Source organism: Electrona antarctica, assembly GCF_951216825.1.
Source record: "Electrona antarctica genome assembly, chromosome: 11".
NCBI lineage: Eukaryota > Metazoa > Chordata > Actinopteri > Myctophiformes > Myctophidae > Electrona > Electrona antarctica.
This window is the reverse complement of record NC_136792.1, coordinates 30411890-30435659: the sequence shown is the minus strand read 5'-3', so window position 1 is coordinate 30435659 and position 23770 is coordinate 30411890. Positions and strand designations below refer to the sequence as shown.

The window sequence follows — 23770 nt, the reverse complement described above, 5'->3', positions numbered from 1 at the left end:
AACAGAATCGTACAACTGAATGAATTTAAAGATGTCATGAAATGTTTTTTCCCCTCATAATTGTTTCAGTCTGAAAAGGAAGCCTGTTGTGCCTCAACCAATTACAGACTCCGCTGAGGCCGCCCGAAGAAGGTGTTTAGATTTCACCTGATTTATGTATCTGTAAATAGATATAATCTGCAGAGATCAACGCTAGGTACAGAGGGAATAACAACTTCTGTGGTTGTAACGTGCTAAAGTTTAGCTCAGATAGCTATACGGCATATTCGTCGTTGAGATATGTCTAATACCTGCCAACTTAATAGAAACAGTTTTCTCTTTCTAAGAACAGGAAGTACAATTGTGTCTGCAGGCAAGAGGTACGTGCAATCCTATATTAAAACCTGAAGATCTCGTTAAAAAATAAGTGCAGTAATCTAAATGTCATCTTCAACAGGATGTGGTCTGTCGTATGCTGTAGTTCTGCACTATACAGTATGTGCTTACTAGAGTAAGCAATCAGGCCATAAGCAGTTCTATCATAATGCAGTTATAACACACCATACTGGAATTATTTTTGATAAAACATTCTACTTTATACATTATACTACAAATATTTGCTACAGTCAGATTATGAAAAAAGATGATGGTGAAAATGCCAATGACAGTATCAGGGGATTTAGAGTTGGTTGGCGTTGGTGGTCTATGAAGTAGACATGATAACGTGTTAATCCATTTTTTGGATTAACACGTTAGTGAAAGTGTGTGTCAGTGAAAGTGAAAGTGTGTGTCAGTATATTGTGGTAGAGTGGAGTGATGAAATGTCTGATCCCCAGCCAGACAGATGAGTCTCTCTCTTCTAAAACTGTGACTGGAAGATAATGAGACACAGATGGTAGATGTATACACACGTGCGCGCGCACATGCACATGCACACGCACACGCACCCACATACACACACACACACACCAATTCAGAGTAATCATTTCACTCTTAACTTTTACAGTAATACAGAGTTCAATTACATAACACTCAGGATTTTGCTGACGTGTAAACACAATAATTGCTCCCACGTCAGAGGGCACGTCAGAATGTTACTTACTGTTACTGCTACTGCGATGTTTCTTGAGTAACAATGTGTACACCAATCCTCAGTGATAATTCCACCCAGAGAGTGTAAAGAATCTCCCAAATTGGGGGGGGGGGGGGGATTTGACTGTGCAATACTGGAGCTACATAATGTTCATACGATACGATATATGCATGGGGGAAAGACTGGAGCTCTTCAGGGAGAATCCATTGAACCTCATTTCCAGAACACGTCTTCGTTCATTTGACCGCACACACACACACACACACACACACACACACACACACACACACACACACACACACACACACACACACACGCACGCACGCACGCACGCACGCACGCACGCACACGCACACACACACACACGCACACGCACACGCACACGCACACACACACGCACACACACACACACACACACACACACACAGCAGAGTGAATATGTCTGTCTGGAAATCACAGAATGAGGGGCAGAGAGGTCTGGGAATGCTGCAGGGGCGCAGGAAAAAGAGGAGAGGGGGAGAGAAAGCTGTAACTTCAGGGCATGAGACGCGCGTTATGTGAAGGAATGCACGTATCTTTGTGGGAGTGCATGGAAGCAAAGAGGAGAGAGAGAGAGAGAGAGAAGAGGAGAGGAAAGAAGCAAAGGGGGAGGGATCTGAGAGTTGAAGTTGCAGCGTGGCTGAATGAAAGAGCTCCTCTCTCTGAATCTTTCTCACTATTTCACTCTCTCCCTCTGCATGCATGGGTCTTGTCCCTTGGAGCCAGCAAGCACATGTCCAGAGCAAACACACTGAGACTCTCCAAAGGGCACAAACGTTGGAAGTAAACATTCAACAGCAGCTGTGGAAGGTGAAACTTCAAACTACTTGGGACTTACAAAGAAATCTGGTTCTGTTTGTGGTTCTTCCTCTCTGACAAAGTGGACTTCCGTTCAACAAAGTGGTTGCTTTTTTCTTTCCTTTTTGTTGGGGGGGAGGGAAGGAAGTTTTGCCTGAATTCTGCCAAGTACAGTTTGAGAAGTAGCCATGAAATGGATATTACAAGCTAAGTTTAACTGCCTGACCTTGCAAAAGTTTGGAAATGGACTTTGAGATATTGATGCTGCCAGACATCAGTCTGAACACACCTTTGTGTTTGCTTCCTGCCTTTATATCTCGCTTAATAGGTTCACCATCATAGATCTATAGTACTTATTTTCTTCACACAAACCAAAAGGACTGTAGGTATGTAGATAACCTGAATACTATTATGGCTACAGTATGTATCTGCCCACTCTACAGGCAGGTGTAAAGTTAGGTCTGTGTGTCTTACACATGCACATATGGACTCATGCATACATCCATATGCACACGCCCACACACTCCACTAAGCCAATCCCTACATTTAGCAGTGGCGGGAATGCTATGGCAACATAGACAATATTATTGAATATGAAATCCTGCAATATCTGAGGCACCGACTTCTAACCTCCCATGTCCTAGTTGTGTGTTTTGAGCCTATTCTCGAAAAAGCTTTGGAATAGGTGTGTCTCAAAACCTTCTTCCGTCTGCCTACGTGTGCTGAGCTTTCTGCATGAGCACCTCTCTAAGACTATAGCATCCTCTGCATCAAACTCCGTCTACACCATGACCCCGAGGAGCAGCACGACACCCTGGCTCATTCAGGAGAGCACCTCTTCCCCTTACCTCCTCCTACACCTCCTGCTGCTGCTCCTCCAGGCCTGGTGGGGGAGCTCTCACCCCCAGTGTCTGGACTACAAGCCTCCGTTCCAACCGCCAGAGCCACTTGTCTTCTGTAAAGAGTACACCAAATTCGGATGCTGCAGTCAAGAACAGGACGAAGTGATATCGAACAAGTTCTACGCCATCATGGACAACTTTGACTACTCTGGCTTCACCATCTGTGGCAAGTACATTCGCAGCATCCTATGTCAGGTAAGACATACACACACCTTTGAGTTTGAGTGTGAGAGAGTATACAAATATGAGAGCGATACGATTGGTCGTTTCTCAAATTAATTGACGTACTTGAACAACAATCTAATTGACAACCGTCAGCCAATCCAATTGAATATCATGCTATATTGCTTTCATCAAGATAAACTATGTATTGCAATTATATTGTATTGTATTGTATTTTGAGTTGTGGCTCTGCTCCTGTGATGCTCCCGATCTGCACCAGCATGACACAGACTGAGTTCTCAAACCCCCTGAAGCTGAGCCTAAAGATACAGAGTTACATTGACATGACAGAAGAGTGCTTGTCGCCCCCAAGTCGACTGACCAACCAAAACATCCTCTTCCTCTTCTGTCCACAAGAGATGATACTGACAGATAGACAAAGACAGAGAGAGAGACAAACAGACAGGCAGACATTCAGCTAGGTAGGTAGTTGATGTTTTCATCCAACAGCAGCAACTGACATGATATTATAAAAAACTATAGTGGAGAGCATACTTCAGAAGAAGTTACGTTTATTTTGGCTTGCTGAAACCGAAGATGAAAGACTAAAATTGTTTATAATCGATGCGGTTTCACTTTGAGTGCTGAATGTTCCATTAGTTAAGACCCTGTCTATTCAGTATGGGATATATTCAGTATGGGATTCACTAGTTCCAACTTACTTTATAGGGTGTTCCATTTACAGGATTACATAGTGAGTTAATCGGCAAGATGAAAAATCACATCAATGTCAGCTGGTGTATGATGAGTCCACTACATAGGCTATAACAATTATTTTCACTATGCATTTGGACAACAGTACCTTAACTCACTGGACTATAGCCTATAGTGAATGATTTTGCACGCCCGTTTAAGAGGAAGGTTGTGAACACGTGGCATTCTACTTATTTTTCTCTCATATGTCTACTGTATATGTCTATTGTACACTGTCTCACTTTACTGCACATTTGTTTTAATGATGTGGTTTGTACTTCGGCCAGGGAATGTTCTCCCCCCCCCCCCCCCCTCCCACACACATTTCTCTGACACACTACATTGAACATTTGAACCCTTCATGGGACATACCCTAAACATCCACATATATTAAACATGATATAATCCACATAAATCCACACAATTAACAGGCTGACCTAACCTGACCTAAAGGCTACTATACAGCAGGAGGCTGGGGAGGCGGAGGGAGTTAGGAGTGAGGGAGTGATCACCAACATGCTGCAGTAGAGCTGGTGGTGACCTGTGCTGAGCATGTACAGTAGCATGAAAGAGTGAGTTGCGTTCTGCTTAAAAATACATTCTAGATTAAACTACTGAGGGTGTAAGTGTTAGATAGGTAGTCTTGCGTTACCAGACTGTTGCCTCTGGCAATTTCCAAATGCTTTCATCATACAGTCTGGAGCAACGGAAGAGCTGTCATGAGTCAAATATAAAGCGGAAGTGGAGCCTCCTCCCCACTTCCATTTCGTCTTTACAGTCGCACACATTTATCCTAATATAAATAGAAATCATCTATATATAGCTTGTTGCTTAGCAGAAAAAGAAATAAAAAATAAGCTCTAAAGATATTTTAAAATATATCTTCGTGAACGGAAATGGCAGCTTCCTTACTCGGATTTCGGTAGTTCTAGACTCTATATAGCATTCAGAGATTGTGAAATAGTTGTCTGGCTATATGCAAGACTAGATTGAGGGCAACTGCATATGTGACCGAGGGTGAATAAGTGTGGGACAACCAATGTGATGCTCCATATGTTTGAGACTCAATTATAAAACAGGGGGAAATACAAAAAAAGTAATGCAGGGCAACAACATCCTGTCAATAGCTTAGACATTGCATTAAACAAACGCCTAATACTCCTATGAGATGTTTATTTAATTAAATAGCCATATCCTCTCCACCATGTGTTAAGAGTCAACATTCTTGAGACAAAAACACACAACCCATAGTCAGAGGGGGATTAAATCCTGGCTGTCTGGTGGTTGTTTAGACTCCCATGTGGGAGAACAAGGTTGTTATCCTATGTGCTGTACCAACGCTGACCTCCTATTTAAACAATCTGCTTCTATCTGTACTTAAACCAAATTCCAAACAAGTTGGCAATCCTATAATAGATTGCCAACTGAGACTAAGGCACGTGTTGGTGATCTAATGAAAATCCAAAGAACACTAAATTATTTACGTTAAGTATCATACAAGGCCTTCAGCAATATGCTACTGGTATTCCAGATGTAATTCACAAGGAACTAGATAAAGTGCCTCTCGGAGTCTGGGCACAGGTCTCCACCAGGGCAGGTCAGGTTGTGGCCTCCTGGTGGCGCTATAATAGGCCAAAGTGAAAAGGATGCCATTTCTTCTTACACCTTGGATGGCAATTGGATGATTTGAGGCATTTTGTTCCAAAAATGTGTTTTGCAAAAATCCACCTGTTGGTGGCGCTATAACAGACCAATGTGAAAAGGGTGGGATATATTCCTCGGCCTAGTAGGAAAGTATGTGAAAGATTTCAAGTAAATTGCACGCTGCGTTCATGATTTGAGGTTTTTTGTTCAAAACGGGCCAATCCTGCAAACTTTGAAAGCCAATGTTAGCCAAATAGGATGGAATATGAAATATCGGACAGATCCGTCTTGAGCACATGACTATAGAGATACTGTGTAACGATTTGCGGGATTTTTTTTGAACAGAAAGTAATATAAAAAAATGTGTTTTACAAAAGTCGGCCTCATGGTGTCGCTATAACAGGCTGTTCTGGAAAATTTGGGGCAGAGGTTCATCATTGGCATCCAGGGAGTGTGTGTGCAAAATTTGCATCGACCGGGTTAACGCACGCACGCACGCACGCACGCACGCACGCACGCACACACGCACGCACACACGCACACACACACACACACACACACACACACACACACACACACACACACACACACACACACACACACGGACGGACGGACGGACAGAGTGCAAAACATACTCTCTTCCCATGGCTTCGGCCTGGTGGAGACAATAATGACTGATTTATTCTTAAAGTAGTCGACCAACAACTGACAACATGCTGCACTGTGAAGCATTGTAAGGATGCACATTTTTGGTGCATGATACCGTTTCACAACTAAGTAGAAATCAGACCACTCTCAGCCTCCCTGATCCTGAACACATTTGTTTAGTAGACAAACATACTTCAGCTACTCATTAGACTAAACAACAAACGCTAACTACACACTAGTTACATAGAAGCATTAGTGTTTGTAAAATCAGTATTCTGAAATAAGCATATGCAGATGTTCAATACTGTGCAATAACTTTCAAAGATTCAATATTGGCGTCGTAAACTCAACTCACATTCTGGGCAAATGATGCACTAGCCTAAAAATAATATGGACAAATAAACTTGTGTAAGAATCCACAACATAGATTCAAATCATGCACTATGAGACACTGACATATCCCTTCCCTTCATTTAAATATAGGGTTGTGTCATTGTGGTGATTATAACCTACAGTAGGCTAGTTCTTTCCAAGGAGGGCTGACTGTACGTTGGGTTAAATAACAGTGCTGCCACTAACAGAAGACATAAAACTGCCAGTCACACTCGAGTCCAAAACACTGCAAACAAATAAAGTGCCCCTCGGGGGACAGGTTCCACCAGGGCAGGTCAGGTTGTGGCTTCCTGGTGGCGCTATAATAGGCCAATGTAAAAAGGGTGCCATTGCTTCCTATACGCCTTGGATGGCAATTGGATGATTTGAGGCATTTTGTTCCAAAAATGTTTTTGCAAAAATCCACCTGTTGGTGGCGCTATAACAGGCCAATGTGAAAAGCGTGGGATATATTCCTCAGCCTAGTAGGAAAGTCTGTGAAAGATTTCACGTAAATTGCACGCTGCGTTCATGATTTGAGGCTTTTTGTTCAAAGCGGGCCAATCCTGCAAACTTTGAAAGCCAATGTTAACCAATTAGGATGGAATATGAAATATTGGACAGATCCATCTTGAACACATGACTATAGAGATAGTGTGTAACGATTTGCGGGATTTTTGAACAGAATCTGGAGGAGTAATATAAAAAAAATGTGTTTTTCAAAAGTCGGACTCCTGGTGGCGCTATAACGCGTTCTGGAAGATTTGGGGCAGAGGTTCATCGTTGGCATCCAGGGAGTGTGCGGGTTAACGGTGCCGGAGATTAGCTGGTAACAGACGGACGGACGCACACACACACACACGGACGGACGGACTCACACATGGACGGAGTGCAAAACATACTCTCTCCCCATGCCTTCGGCCTGGAGGAGACAAACATACTCTCTCCCCATGCCTTCGGCCTGGTGGAGACAAACATACTCTCTCCCCATGCCTTCGGCCTGGTGGAGACAACTAAACATACTCTCTCCCCATGCCTTCGGCCTGGTGGAGACAAACATACTCTCTCCCCATGCCTTCGGCCTGGTGGAGACAAACATACTCTCTCCCCATGCCTTCGGCCTGGTGGAGACAAACATACTCTCTCCCCATGCCTTCGGCCTGGTGGAGACAACTAAACATACTCTCTCCCCATGCCTTCGGCCTGGTGGAGACAAACATACTCTCTCCCCATGCCTTCGGCCTGGTGGAGACAAACATACTCTCTCCCCATGCCTTCGGCCTGGTGGAGACAAACATACTCTCTCCCCATGCCTTCGGCCTGGTGGAGACAAACATACTCTCTCCCCAAGCCTTCGGCCTGGTGGAGACAAACATACTCTCTCCCCATGCCTTCGGCCTGGTGGAGACAATAATGACTGAAAAGCGGTGATTTGGTGACCGTATTCAGTATAGTCTACTATGCTTATTTAAAGACATTGCAAATTTTTTCTGAGTGAGTAAAGATTTTAACTTTTCAAGATTAAAATTCAATTCAATTAAAATTCAATAAAAAGCTAAATGAAAAAAAGTATCAGATCTGCTACTTGTGTTTTGATGCTTTTATGTGATGCTGTAGTATGATCAAGTAGGGCATTAATTTTCCAAACAGAGAGGAAAGAAAGTCCGCACACAGGCCGTATAGGTGGCCTTCATCAGGACTTTTGTCCAGCACCAGCAAGGGACTGGATGTGCGCTAGCCACCTGTTTTTAAATTCATTTTCCAAAAACACAAAAAGTAAAAATATGGAGATAAGAGGTTTCTGCCAGACAGTAACGATATACTTTACTGAAGTTACAATTTCTAATAGTGTAGTTAGTTTTCAGCCAGGGGCCCAAATAACAAATTTGTGACTCACAAACTGTGCTGAAAGCTTGCATGGTTTGACCTTTTGCCATTTATGTCTTATTTTTTTATTTTGAAAATGTTTTGCCTATAAATACATGCCATAAATAGGGAAGCCAGGGTTAATGTGGGTAAGAACCTAGCTAGGCATTAGAAAATAGTGGGGAGAAAAGAACTTGCCAGTGATGCTTATTCATAATATCAGTCACCACAATATAACATGTTTGCATCTCCCCATTTTACTTTAAAGTAGTAATATACTTTGTTTCAAACTTTAAGCCAACACCAGCAGTAAAACCCTCTGATTCCAGAAATCCCACTGCAGTTTGTAAATTGTTGTCAGTGGTCTGAGAGAGAGAGGAGGCCCCTAGTTCAACTTATCCCACTGCCAAGCTACTTATCCTGGGTAAACCCACCACACTGAGGCCTCTGTTTGAGCTGCACTGCTGGATCTCCCTGGCGCTGATATCAAGGAGACATGGGAGGTGTGTGTGTGTGTGTGTGTGCGTGCGTGCGTGCGTGCGTGCGTGCGTGCGTGGGTGCGTGCGTGTGTGCGTTCGCTAGTAAGACAGAAGAAGGCTTGTCATCGCCACCAAGTCGACTGACCAACCAAAACATCCACTTCCTCTTCTGGTCCCAAGAGATATGATACTGACAGAGAGAGAGAGAGAGAGAGAGAGAGAGAGAGAGAGAGAGAGAGATAGCAGCTTACATTCAAGAATGTAACCTGAAGGAGTCAAAAGACAAATAAATCACACCTGTGTGAAGTGAGGGGCGCTATATTAAAGTCTAAGTCTAACTCATGTTGCTATGATTAGGTGATGTAATGGTGATGTAAAACAAACAGTGTCAAAACAAACATTACATTCTCTGTATTGTTAATGACATTTAATGTTTTGTTAGAGACAAGATGACGTAGATTCTCCCTTCATTGTCAATGGCGTTTTTAAAACAAACATTGAACTAAAAACAAACATTAAACCTGTATATAGGAGGGGCTAGCGCCCCTCAAAAAATATATATATTCGCCCCCCCAAAGAAATACATCTGTGGTGATTTCGGCTTGTTAGAAAATCTTGTGGCTGTGTATGAAATAATTGACCCACACTGGTTCTACTCATTATATAGGCAATTTAGGCATAGCATAGGGTGTTGACTGGTCAATGTAGAGGACTAGTGATCAGCATTTTTTATCAATTAAAACGTAACGTACCATATTATAGGCTATAATAATTCTCACTACAAAATGGCAAACTCACTACATAGTGGTCTGAATGTGAGTAGTGAGTGTGTGAACATGTGGCATATTCTCCTTCTCTCTTTCTCCCTTTCTTCTCTGTCTACTTATTGTACACGGTCTCACTTTACTGCCCATTTGTTTTAATGATGTGGTCTACTCTGTAGGGAATCTTCTCCTTTTCTCGTTTTCTTCATCTCTTTTTAAAAAGTGTTCTTTCTATGACACTTTACCTCATTCTGCGGGTCAGTTAGGGTAGACTCCCTTTTCTCTCTCCTCTCTGAGGTATTTTCTGTTGACTCTTTGTTGAGTCATGGAGTTAAACCAAGAAGCCCCACAGTTAACACGTTGAGCCATCTGGAAAAGGACTGGGATGTGAACATGGGAGACGAGGCAGAGATGCTATTGTCAACCTCACAAATAGTCCAGGAAATCTATGGAAAATACAGGATCAACCTCTAACTAATTGCAAAAAAACCAAACTGATTTTGCATCTTCAATATATCCTGAATAACAGAAAAAAAGTTCCCTGGACTTGTCTGAGGGGAAAGTGTTGAAAATGGCCTGTACAGTATGGCCACCATTGACATCCTATTATATGGCAATATTTTCTAAATTTCCTTATGCTTTAAGTAGCATGTGACATATCAAACTAGGGGGTTTTCATGATGCTGAATCCATTCCAAGCATTAGTTTTGCATAAAAACTCATTGGGCTAAATTTGGCCATAGCAACTTGCCAAAATGCGATGATGTCAGCACATTTGGGCAAGTTGCTATGGCCAAATTTAGCCCAATGAGTGTTTTTATGCAAAACTAATGCAAAATCAGTTGAGTTTGGTTTTTTTGCAATTAGTTAGAGGTCAAATTACATTATTACTGGACTAAAACCCCAGCGTCCCTCCCTATTCTGGGCATGTCATAATAGGCGAACATTCAATGGCAATGGGAAGCTCAATGAAGGTGTCAATATCACCAATCAAATGGTGATGATTAGCAACAGTGAAATCATCATTTTACTCAAAGATGAAATATACAGCTTAAAATAATGTGCAATTTGTGCATAGCATAGTTTGTGTGCCCCGGCCACTCCCCGTTTGGAAATCTTCAGGAAAACATCATGTATAATGTGAAATGTATACATACAGTATATACTGTACAATGCTATCTGGAAATAACAGGCCGCAGAATGCCTTTATTGACCAATCAGAATGTAGTATTCAACAAAGCTGAGTAATAAAATAGTACTTGAAAAAAAAATCACACTGTATAAGTTTGAAAAAAAAAACATGATTATATTACTTTTAGAAACATTTTGCCAAACATCACACACTCCTATCCTCCTGGTGGAGACCTGTGCCCAGAAGGGCACTTTTTCTAGTTATAAAGTGGTTTTCAAACTGTTCAAGTTATTATGACCCATGAAATGTCTACTTCTGTCCACCAACCACTTTGTTTATTGTGCGTATAGTTTTCCTTTTAAAGTCATAAAAGTCCTCAAGTTACCTTCCCTTAAATCATCTCACACAGGTTTCCAAATGCCACGTCATGAAGCACACTTCTAGACCTGACAGGTTTACTGCTTATAGCCACACTGCCAGATTTTAAAGCCAGTATAACGTGTATACAGAATACAGATGTGTCCATACGCTCACAGCCTTACCAGCAAATTAGCCAACAAATGCAATAATAGTGTGTGTGTGCGTGTGTGTGTGTGTGTGTGTGTGTGTGTGTGCGTGCGTGCGTGCGTGCGTGCGTGCGTGCGTGCGTGCGTGCGTGCGTGCGTGCATGCATGCGTATGTTTAATTCTCACCATGTGTGCTTCTGGGATGTAATGCTGGTCTACACATTTTGCACAGCTTCATCTGGTTACCATCCCGATCTTCTCCAAATTTGGCTTAAAACAAAGCACGACAGCATGGACACAGTAGTGTGATTTCTATAATTTATGGATTCTAGGACTTCACTTCTTAGGCGATTATGTAATAATATTATTACATAATCGCCTAATCACAACTATTTCAGATAATCGCAATCATTTTGCATTGTCATCATAATCGTTTCCATGTTGAAAAATGTTCAATACATTTTCAAACATTTCCCAAACATAGCAGAAATAGCAGATCTACAAGCTTGTAGATCAGCTATTTACGCCATATTTACCCTATTTCTTTTATAAAAGTATTAAATGTGTCAGTTTTTCTTAAGTCATTATTTCTCATAAGTGCCATGTGCAAGTTGTGATTATGAAGCCTAAAAAACAAACAGAAATGAAAATTGTATTCATATGTTCCAAACACAATGAAATCATTAATCGCAATTATTTGTGTGACAATTAATTACCAACTTAGAATTGTAATCGTGACAGCCTTAGAACTTCTTCGAGTGTACAAATATAATGAAATTATCCTTGTGTAGCAGAGTGGCTCAGAACCTCTGCCTGATGGCCTCAAAAGTCTAATATCTCCCCTGGTCCATAGGGATATCCCTTTGGTCTAGTGGTTAAGATATTGGATTTTGACACGGGAGAACCAAGTTCGAATCCCGGGCGTTACATTGGTGCTGTGACCCGGAGGAGGTCAAAAGGGGGGTGAGTGTAGCAGTGGTTCAGAGCATCTGCCTGATGGCGTCAAAAGTCTAATATCTCCCCTGTTCCATAGATATTGGACTTTGATGCAGGAGACCCGAGTTCAAATCCCGGGCGTTACACTTGCACATGGTCTCATCAAATATCACTAACACAGTGGTATGTTAACAATGTGGTATGAAGACACAGAAAATATAATCATTGCTGTCAGGAAGAGTCTCCATAATTCAACTTTTTGTGTTGTACGAGAATGTCACACAATGAAGTGGTTTATTCTGTCTTTGGGATTTTAAATATTTGATTCGACCAATGATTAACAAGAGTGGCTTATTACTAACTACATTGGATTCTTTGGAACACATTTTCTCTTTCCATTCCCTGAAAGCTAATGGTTTTGGACATACAGTACCAGGTGTTTGCCCAACAGCGATGGTATTCTCCTCAGTGTAGTTAACTGTTCTTTGTGTGTCTCTGCTGAACCGTGTGCAGTAAGTAGCCTACTAGTGACAGTACATTTGGTTGTGGTGAATCCATTGTTATAAAACAGCTGTCAGTTGTTAGGTGTATTTACTCTTCCCTGTGACCACATAAGCCAAAATGAAGTCCTCTCAATCAGAACAAAAGTTGTCCTGTACTCAGTCTCAGTGTACTGGCAAGGGTCATATGGGGACACAATTAAGACTACATACTAACTAGCCTATGCTACATTGTGAATTGGGAAAAAGGCCCTGATCTGTTGCATGTGGGAATGCATCGTTTAAACAGCTAAATCAAAGTCACTGGATGAATGGTGATATAAATAATCTGCTCAGTGTATGGTCTGCTCTGGTGTGGAAATAACAATAACAACAACCTGCTTTGTACTTTGAGCTTACGTTGGCAGAGCTGCGCTACATACTGTACCTGTCAACATGCCTTTAATTCTCTCTGTGCTGCGACCAGATGTATATGTAATGAATGGGCTACCATTTTTCTATACCTCATCTAGAGTTTAATACATCCAAGCTAACACCACAGGGGTTTATCAACTCAAATAAACGAGTGCTATGCTCTCATTTGTTCTGTATTAGGAAAGAGTTCATCTCTCTTTGATTGTCCGCAATGGCATTCCAAAACCATAATCACTGCAGGAACAGACATCGTGTTCCGCCCGCTGGTGGTCACCGCCCCCATGTATTCCAAAAAACACAATCTTCAAAAGGTCAAACTGGCACAGACGCGTTTGTCTTTGCCAGCTTTTGTCTTTGGTCTGATCCAATAAGGCGGTTTCCCATAGAGGCCAGGCTGTCTTCCCTGCCCCATGCTGTGCTTCCATGTCCCTAACAATTCAATTCAATTCAATTCAATTCAATTCAATTCAATTCAATTCAATTCAATTCAATTCAATTCAATTCAATTCAATTCAATTCAAAGGGCTTTATTGGCATGAGAAAACATACGTTTACATTGCCAAAGCAGAAAGCACAATACAACAATACATCAATACAATCAAAACAAAAAATATGTACATTTGAACGTCAAAATCTTCAATAGATCAATTTCTATATTGTACCAAGATCACTGGATGCAGGTATAGTGCAGGAATATACACAATGATTAGTCTTTAGGGTGGTTGTGTTCCGTTTGATATCCTTCTCCTATCACAGCAACTCACAAATCTTGCTGCTGTGTTTGCACATTGTTGTACTTCGCCCAGCAGATATGGGAGTTTTTTGTCATTGGTCATGTTTTCAAAATCTCTGTGTGTGGTTGTAATCTGTGTGAAGTATGTGTCTCTGATGTCTTGGTACAATGGACAGATGGTTAGGAAGTGTAGCTCGGTTTCTACTTCATTTTGTGTGCAGTGGGTGCATAGTCTGTCTTCTCTCGGGATACAGGGGCCCGTTCCACGAAACTTGGATTAGAGATTAAGCCGAGATTTAACAGATATCCTGGTTTAATATATCCTGGATCAGCGATTAACCGGTTTCATGAAAACTGGTTAATCTTGCCAGATTAATTTAACCAGTTAACCTGGATATGTTGAGGCTTGATTCGGTTTCATGAAAGTGATGCTACATTAGTTACCATGGAAACTAATGCTTTGGACTTAGCCTGCTCCGGACCAGGCTAACAGCCAGGTTTAACCTAATCCTGATGTCTTTACTGTTCATTAAGCAGTCAAACTGATCACAAACCAATGATGTTTTCCACACTTATTCAATTATTATGGGTTTATGTTGCCTTATGTGAGCTTGTAGATCAGCTGCTTTTGGTGAATGTTCCCCAGAATAGGTTTGCTGTCGTGCAAGTGCACGGTTAAGAATAATTATTATATTATATTATATTATATTATATTATATTATATTATATTATATTATATTATATTATATTATATTATATTATATTATATTATATTATATTATATTATATTATATTATATTATATTATATTATATTATATTATATTATATTTTTTGTAAAGGTGAAAACCACTAAATATTACCATTACTCATTGTTTTACAACATATTACCATTGTAACGTTTCACCCACTATTGAACCCTTGACCCACAGTTCACCAGTCTGGCCCCCTCAGAGGAGGGAGTTATGGCCAAATATCACAATGCGACAATATCATTATGCTTACAATATTAAGAATTCTGTTTTAAGTTAATAATTTTTTGGGGTAGTTAATCATTCAGTCTATCCACTATTGAGAGTATGTTCTCTCTTTAATTACAGCAGCAGTATTTATTTTAGAAGCTTAAGTCCTTGTATCAGTAAGTCTTTAATAGATTAGTAATGATACTGAAATATACAGAAGGGGCAGTAATGCAACTATTAACACTTTGATTGCTGGAAGATCTCAACAGGCCTATTTGGATGTTGCTGCCATTTAACATTGCACAAAGGCCTTGTTCGGGGGCCCACAGTAAAATGTTCTCTTATAGCGAGAATCACACGCCTACATCAAAAGAAAGCTGAACTTGTCCACTTCAATTAAAAAAATACATTTTGATTTTACCATGTTCCATTCTGGAGATATTGACCTTTTTGCAACACCTGCATTTGCCTGGAAGTGGTTATCTTGAACAGCGAGCAGAGTTATGGATGGTTTAAAGTCAGAGACATTGACAGGCAGATATAAAATTGAACCCAATAAATATCCTATACATCCTATACACCGAATGAAAGCCCTGAATGTGTACTTTTACGAGGAAAACAGTAAACATTGATCCCATCTACAGTTAGACAGTAATTGGTTATTGAATGCAGCTTGTGCCCACCAGATAACTTCAGAGAAGACATGGACGTGAACTCCTCAATATTCACAAAATAAGGCCTATAGCGACATATAAATACTATATACCGTATGAAACAGAAGACTCTCTGCTTTCATAAGGAAAAAAATTGTACTGTAATAATAAAAAAATCACACCCCTGTGAAGTGAGCAGTGCAACTCTACTTCTCTACTTATTCACTACATATATGCACCGCGCAACTATAAAGAACAGTTGCACCGCTCACTTCACAGGGGTGTGATTTTTATTATTACAGTAGAAGTTTACAGACCAAACTGTAAATAAAAGGTTTACATGACTTTCTGTCTCAGTCCGTATATAGCGAGCTGTAGTGAATAAGTACAGAACAGTTGCAACGCTCACTTCACAGGGGTGTGATTTTTATTATTACAGTAGAAGTTTACAGACCAAACTGTAAATAAAAGGTTTACATGACTTTCTGCCTCAGTCCGTATATAGCGAGCTGTAGTGAATAAGTAGAGAAGTAGAGTTGCACTGCTCACTTCACAGGGGTGTGATTTTTTTATTATTACAGTACAATTTTTTTCCTTATGAAAGCAGAGAGTCTTCTGTTTCATACGGTATATAGTATTTATATGTCGCTATAGGCCTTATTTTGTGAATATTGAGTTCGGGTCCATGTCTTCTCTGCAGTTATATCTGGTGGGCGCAATGTGCATCCACCCAGTATCCAATTTATGACAAACTGTACATGGGATCAATGTTTACTATTTTCCTCGTAAAAGTACACATTCAGGGCTTTCATTCGATGTATAGGATGTATAGCATATTTATTGTGTTTATTGTTATATCTGCCTGTCAATGTCTGACTATAAACCTTCATAACTATGCTTTCTTTTTGATGATGATTGCCGCCTCGCCTAATCTATCTCACTGCTTTCATTGTTTTGATCGCAGTAACATTGGGGGGGGGTCATGGGCACATTGGGCAGCAAAAGTCTTGATCCGTACGGCTATAAAAAGTCCCATTCCACCGTTCGGTTCAGAACTATAGTATAACACGGTGAGACGCGTTGTCATCAGCTGATTTTGTTTTTCAAGCTAGTGTAGGGGAACATGCCTGGGCATGCTAGCCTGGCACGGCCAGACTCATAGCGAGGGTTCACTGATGTTTCCTCCGGGGAAGAATCTTCAGTGAATCCCCGCTATGAGGCTGGCCAAGCCAGGCTATGGGCATGCAGCTTGGGGGCGATGGAGGGGGAAAAAAGCGTCACCCGGCTGTGATGTCGACGAGAAGGAAAAAATGACTTCCACAGATGACAACACCACGGTTTAGGTCGCGGAAAAGTTCGTTATACATTACACCCGGGTCGATTACGTCCCCGACGCGTTCATTGCGGTCTTATCACTACAATTATAATGAATAAAAAAGCGTTACAATCACACGTCTGAGCGATCTCCGATTATGACGGCTCTGCATGGCGATACGTGATCCACCAACGGTAGACCTCTCCTCCTGCAGGAGAAACAGGAGGGGAGGGGGGAATCGAGTATAAAAGCCAATAGGTGGAGGAAAGCCTGGTGAGGCGAGGTTAGGTGAAATTTGATTCTTTTCATACACGGGCTACATCGGCATGGGCGCAGCCATTCTACACTGGTTTATACACGTAAAGCGGTCCGCCCTCCTGTTTTCAGGAGGGGAGGGGTTTTTTTTTTTTGGTTTTTTTTTCTGATCACGTGAGCGGGACTAAGCAGCAATGATAGGGCGATGGTTCTTCATTGTCCGGGTGGGTAAAAAGATGAATGAAAGTATGCTATAAAAAAGTGATTGAAACGTATTGATACGTGATCCGCACCCGACGTTTGATTAATTGATAACGTATTGATACGCGATCCGCGTTGGGAGTGTTAAGGATGCAAACTGCCATAATACCCCATGAAGAAGAAGGATCAGTAAATCTGTGTTCCACCGAATGGGTCTAGAAACAAAAAGCCAGGCTCTGCATTCAGCCAGGCTTTATGATCCTGGCTCGATAAATCCGCCCATTCTAAGCCTCGCTTGGCTTTAGTGGAACGGAATAAACCAGGCTGTAAAGACCAGGATTTAAAAAGTCTGGTTTTGGCCTAAATCCTGGATTAGTTAATCCAAGTTTCGTGGAACAGGCCCCAGGTCTGCCTATGACGGCCTTTCTCGATCGCAATACTGTGCTCACTGAGTCTGTACCTAGTTAGGATTTTTCTTTGTTTTGGGTCGGTCACGGTGCTCAGGTATTCTGCCACTGCGTATTCTCTGTTTAGGGCCAGATATCATTCTAGTTTACTCTGCTTTTGTGTTGCTTCTTTCCAATGTGTCAGGTAGTTTTCCTTTTGCTGTTTTATAATTTGGTTAAGTCCAATGGGTTTTCTATCTCGTGGCTCTGTTTGTGTTTGTGCCCGGAGTTCCAGGGCCAGCTGGCTGAGGGGGCATCTCTCTAGATTTTCGCTGTGTGTGAGTGCCTTGTTATGGAGTGCATCTAGGTCGCTTTCTTTTAGGTGGTTGTAGAACTTAAGTGCTCTCTTTTTTAAGATGTCTTGTTACTATGTTAGACTCACAATGTCACTTTTTCTTTGGCGAATTCATTAGACCACCAATTTCTGGTCAAAGTGATTCATACATAGCTTAATTCATAATTTGCAGGTTAAGTTTGAGAACATTATTCTATATATTGAAGTATGTAGGCCTATGTATTGTAGTGGTTAACTAAATACACATGAATCCAACACAACACAATGACAGTGCTGTCAAATATGTCGACTATCTATTACATCTATGAAAAAGTTTAATCTGCAACACAATTTTATACAAAATGTAGTGGGGGTCAGCTGCTTCTCTCTCTCAACTAAGGGGTCATTGGCCTGAAAAACCTTGAAGACCCCAGGTCTACGACTATACACGGGTCAGACTCTGCAGTGTACACTGTTAACAGTATTACTACATACATTGCAAAGAAAATGCATTTCGATCAGATGCATTATAGAAGAAGATGCCCGGAGAGGCGGCAACGCTGTTGTGACCAACTGGCATTTATTACAAACTCACTGCAAGTCCTAAGCTTGAGCTTGGTGTGTTTTAGTATAAGTACAGTTTTCTCCACTCATGCAAAGCCTTGTGGGTCATTTCCAGCACACGTACAGGTCTCTCTCCGTCCTTCTCTCTCTTGAGCACGTGCACACACACACACACACACACACACACACACACACACACACACACACACACACACACACACACACACACACACACACACACACACACACACACACACACACACACACACACACACACACACACACACACACACACACACACACACACACACACACACACACACACACCTAATCTTAGCTGCCCTCTATTGCTTACAGTCTCGCTTCAACAGTACTGAAAATCACAGGCCTCATTTCAAAGAGTCAAAGGCACTGTTTACCATTGACATTATGGCTACATCAAAGCATGCTACACCACACACACCTCATCAGTGGTTCAGCCTAGAAATGGCACCAGCCTAGCTATCCACGTCTATGTGCGATCTACAAGCCGAGTGGGCGAGTTGTAGGCTTGTATCTGCAGTTTTTGTTCCCCCCAGGATTTGGATGCTGGGGTTAGCTGAGTGGTTAATGAGCCTGCCTGGGGAGCCAGAGCCCCTGGTTGTCCCAGGTACGATTTCAGGCCAGGTCAGCAATGTGTTGATGTTTGTCCCTGACCAAGACTCTTAACCCCGAATTGCTCCCCGAGCGCCATAGAATGGCTTCTCACTGCTCCTAGTTGGGGAGGATGAATTTCACCTATGTGCATTTATATTATATGGGCCCTATTTCTGTCCGTGCTAAACCCATTATCCCTATAAACTCCTTTGCCTTTTTGAATATTTTGGAATTTTTTTTTTGATTATTCAAATATCTACAGTACAAGATCACAACGTGTTGATGTAGATTGGCTAGTTGAACAATTTTGATATGTTTTTCAAAATAGTAAAAAAAAAAAAAAAAAAGGCAAAGAAGTTTAGGGATAAGCGAAATTAGAGCTGTAATGTGACAAAAAACACAGCAATGGAGTGATTCCTATTCTATTGTATTCTAAGTGGTTAAAAAAAATAGAAAAATTCTGCTACTGCAATAATACAATAATGCAATAATGGTGTAATGCTTCTTATGTTTTTATTGTTATTCTTTTGCATTTGCTCACTGTAGCACTTTGAGTTTCTAACGAATGGAAAGTGCGTTATAAATAAAATCCATTATTATTATTACATGTGCACTTTTGACTATTACAGTTACTAATGAATTGGATGCAGTTTGGCAAAATAGCTAGAAAGTTAGATAAAGATAAAGACAATATTCAAACCATTATTCATTTGATTTTAACACCATTATTATTGACATTGCCCAATATTGCCAAAGTGCTGCTGAGCAAAAGCAGTGTGTACCAAGTTGATCTACAGTAAATTTGCAGCAAGCTAATGGCTAAATTGGGATCCAACATAACAGCCGGATGTCTGCCATATGTCATTGTGGTTGTCTCAGTCTGTCCTCATACGCAAATAGAAACCATCCATTTAAGTTACTATACAGTAGCTAAATATGCTTTGACATCAAGGCATTTTGAGGCCATGCACAAACCAGTTCTGACAAATTACCCACCAGAAATACCTAGCTGTGGGATGACCTTCAGATATTTTTCATCATTATCGCTGTAAGTGGGCTTTGCTGACTCATCATGATGATGTCATTATTACGCCATTACATGAGATTTCTCTATATGTAATAATAATAATAATAATAACAATAATTCATGAAAAATATATCTTCAAAATCAGTTGTATGACAAGCACAAAGGGCTCCCTGGCTGCACCTTAGTGTTTTAGTGTGTTACGCCGGGGCTCCACCGGGCGCGTCAGCGTCGTGTTCGTGTCTCCGTCACCGTCAGGGAATATATATATATATATATATATAAAACAAGACATCCCTGAGATGAAATAAAAGCCATAATGTAACTTCATTCTGATTCTCTTGCTATGACTCCATTTCTTGGTCATGATGGTTTGAGTGTCGTGCCTGCCTGTGCAGGCCATGCTGGGTGTGCACCGTGTGGCTCTGACTTAATAACTGACTGGACCTTCTTGAGTTCCTTTGAAATCTGGCTGCATTTTAAGACATTGGCTGGTTATAGCCTGGCCCTGTCAGCTGACCAACAGTGGGAGACATTAAGTGGTTGCGTATGGCAACCACTTAATAGATACTGAGTATAGGTCTGTGTTTACTTTCTATTCGTTTTCTCTGAAGCGGAGGAAAGAGTGGTTTGGTTTACGTATGTTTTAGTTATACCGTAGGTATACAATACAGTATGCATATTTTATTAAGGCATGTGTTATGTTCCTGGGAAGCCACGTGCCTACCCAATATGTACAGTGTACAGTAAAACCTTGCAGCTCTCAACCTAGACAAGGTTGACCACTCAGTGAATGTGTGGGGGGAAGTTAGCAAAAAAAATGTTTCCCTTCACAATAGAAGCAAGTGTGAATAATACATACTGTTTTTTGTTTTGTGTCGTTTAGGTTTACTTTTATTTGATCTAAATGTGTGTCATTATTGTGCAGTGTTCATTCTACAGATATAGTTATGCAATACTATGCGAAGTCAAATGTTGTTTTTTTTAACCCCCTTCAGGAGTGTTCACCATATGCAGCCCATCTCTACGATGCAGAGGACGCAAACACACCCATGCGGGTGCTCCCAGGGCTGTGTGGTGACTACTGTTCAGACTATTGGCAACAGTGCCGCAATACCCTTAGTGTGCTGCTGGAAGGCATCGGGGGCATGGGGCCTGGAACCTTGGCCCGGATTTCCAATGTGACTGTGGGCATAGAAGATGATCGTGGGAGGTTCTGTGACTTCCTGGAGCTGAAGGACAATCAATACTGCTACCCTAATGTACTGTCGAATGCAGGTAGGGGATATTATGTATGAAAACACAAATAGTGCTAATTGCCAATGGGAATGTACCTTTTTTCTGTTTGTCTGGCTGCCTTAACCACACTTCCCAAAGATTTCCAAATGTTCTCCTTGTAAATAGTGAAAATATAGAGGATCAACAAGCTGTGAGCTTATAGACAGGTTATTTCGGAACATTTCTGAAACAAAAATGGGGCTTAATTGGTAAATACACCCACATACAGTACAACTTTATCCCTCAACTCTATATCTGATTTCATGTCTGTTGTGTCTGTCTTGCACAAACACAAACAAGTCAAGTGACACAACCCTCATCTCTGTATTCCACCCCATTTCTTCCCAGAATTAAATGCGAACCTGGGCTCAGTAGTGGAAGACTCTGACGGCTGCCTGGAGCTGTGCCTAGAAGAGATTGCCAACGGGCTCCGCAACCCCGTGGCCATGATTCACGCCGATGACGGGACCCACCGCTTCTTTGTGGCGGAACAGCTGGGCTACGTGTGGGTGTATCTCGCCAATGGCTCCAGGATTGACCGGCCATTTCTCAACCTTACCCGTGCGGTCCTCACCTCACCCTGGGCTGGGGACGAGAGGGGGTTTCTCTGCATAGCCCTGCATCCCAGGTTTATGTTCTGTGCTTTCTGACTCTGACCACCCATGTTGACTATGATTAGGAAAAGTAGAGTCAGCAAACTAGGGGTGCAACAGTTAAACAAACTAATTGATTCAATAGATTGAATTCCAAAACACACAAAGCTCAATGTGCCACGAGTGACACTATAAAGTATAAAACAGGGCATAAGTCGCGAATCAGACTAATACATTTAGTCCATTATAACAAAATATACAAATCTTTAAATAATTTATGAAAAACGCTTTTTCGATTACTTGAAAACGCAATCGATAGAATAATCGCTAAAAAGATCATCAGTAGTTGTAGGCAGCCCAACAGCAAACCAAAGTGAAATATGGCTTTGACTTTTGACTACTACTGAAACTGCTTCTTTGCCTGTATAGGCTTTCCACGGTCAGAAAGGCCTACGTGTACTACTCTGTATCTGTGAAGAAGGAGGAGAGGATTCGCATCAGTGAGTTCATGCTGTCAGCCCATGATGACAACCAACTGGACCACTCCTCTGAGAGGTAAAGGGAGGTACAGAGAATACATGGGAATAGAATGAAGAGAGAGAGAGTTGTGTCTATGTTTGTGTACAGGACACACCAAATGCCTAGTAGAATTTATCACACTGAAGTTGTGGACAATTTTCTTGGTAAATAAGAAAAGGGTCCAATATTTTTAGATTTAGAATTTAATAGTACAACTGATGGTGCGTGCGTGCGTGCGTGCGTGCGTGTGTTTAGATGTGTCTACATTGCATACAGTGCATGTGTTTCCATATGACTGTATGTCTGGGTACTGTATGTGTGCATGCATTAAGTAGCTAATCACGTGTCTGTGTTGTGTGTGCAATGAGAACAAAACCTATGAGCCCATCTTTCTGTTTAGAACACTCTTGGAAGTGGTGGAGCCAGCATCCAATCACAACGGGGGACAGCTTATCTTTGGACATGATGGCTATTTGTACGTCTTTATCGGTGATGGCGGACGTGCCGGTGATCCCTTTGGAAAGTTTGGAAACTCTCAGAACAAGTACGTACTGTTAAATAAGTTGTATGTATTGCTCCCATGAAAAAGAAAATTACATTTGAACCGAAATAATTAGACCTCCTCTGCAACGACAATCCACCCAATTGTTAATGATACTAGCCCTTACCCGTTGTGAAATACTTCACGGGGGGTACTGCGCCCTGGGTGCGTTTTCACATTTATCATTATACATATTATATTATATCACATTATATATATATATAATTATATTATTATAGTATGATGATGATGATGATGATGATGATGATGATGATGATGATGATTATAGTATGATGATATCTGCCAAGTTTGAACATACACCAATACATAAGGAAATTTCAAATTTCATATTTCAGATGGACATGTGATATCATATGCTTTGGTATACTGTCCTACCATTAGGAAGGACTCCAAGCTTAATGTTTTATGTGGGAGGGTGTCAAATCCAATTCACTGAACAATTTCCATCTGCATTTATAAGACTGAATGCATAATACAGTGGCAACTTGTAGTTTGTGTGTGTAGTGTACTATCCTGTTCACTGGAGGGAATTAATTACATTTACAGACTACTAAATGCCATAAACTCTTTAATATGGAAAGTCGTGGGTGGATGTCAGACCCATTTACATCAGCAATGATGGGGTAGAGAATGACATCATAATTATGGTTGATGTTCAGTTCAGCTTGTACTGGTAGCGTTTTATGGTTGGTTGGGTGTCACATTCACTTAACCACATGAACCCTTGCATCCCTATGCTGGGGTGAACACCAACAGTCTGCAAGAATAGT

At 41.3% G+C, this 23770-nt stretch overlaps 1 protein-coding gene across 1 annotated transcript in view; it reads left to right on the top strand.

Annotated features, from left to right (window-relative positions):
* Positions 1-1803: 1803 nt before the first annotated feature.
* LOC306932711 (HHIP-like protein 1) overlaps positions 1804-23770 on the top strand; it is a 34791-nt gene continuing 12824 nt past the window's right edge. Inside the window, exons 1-5 of the mRNA XM_079514613.1 lie at positions 1804-3006; positions 21047-21326; positions 21675-21954; positions 22349-22474; positions 22839-22982. Of these exons, the coding sequence (XP_079370739.1) occupies positions 2698-3006; positions 21047-21326; positions 21675-21954; positions 22349-22474; positions 22839-22982 (1139 nt within the window). The 5' untranslated portion in view covers positions 1804-2697. The remainder of the gene's footprint in view (positions 3007-21046; positions 21327-21674; positions 21955-22348; positions 22475-22838; positions 22983-23770) is intronic.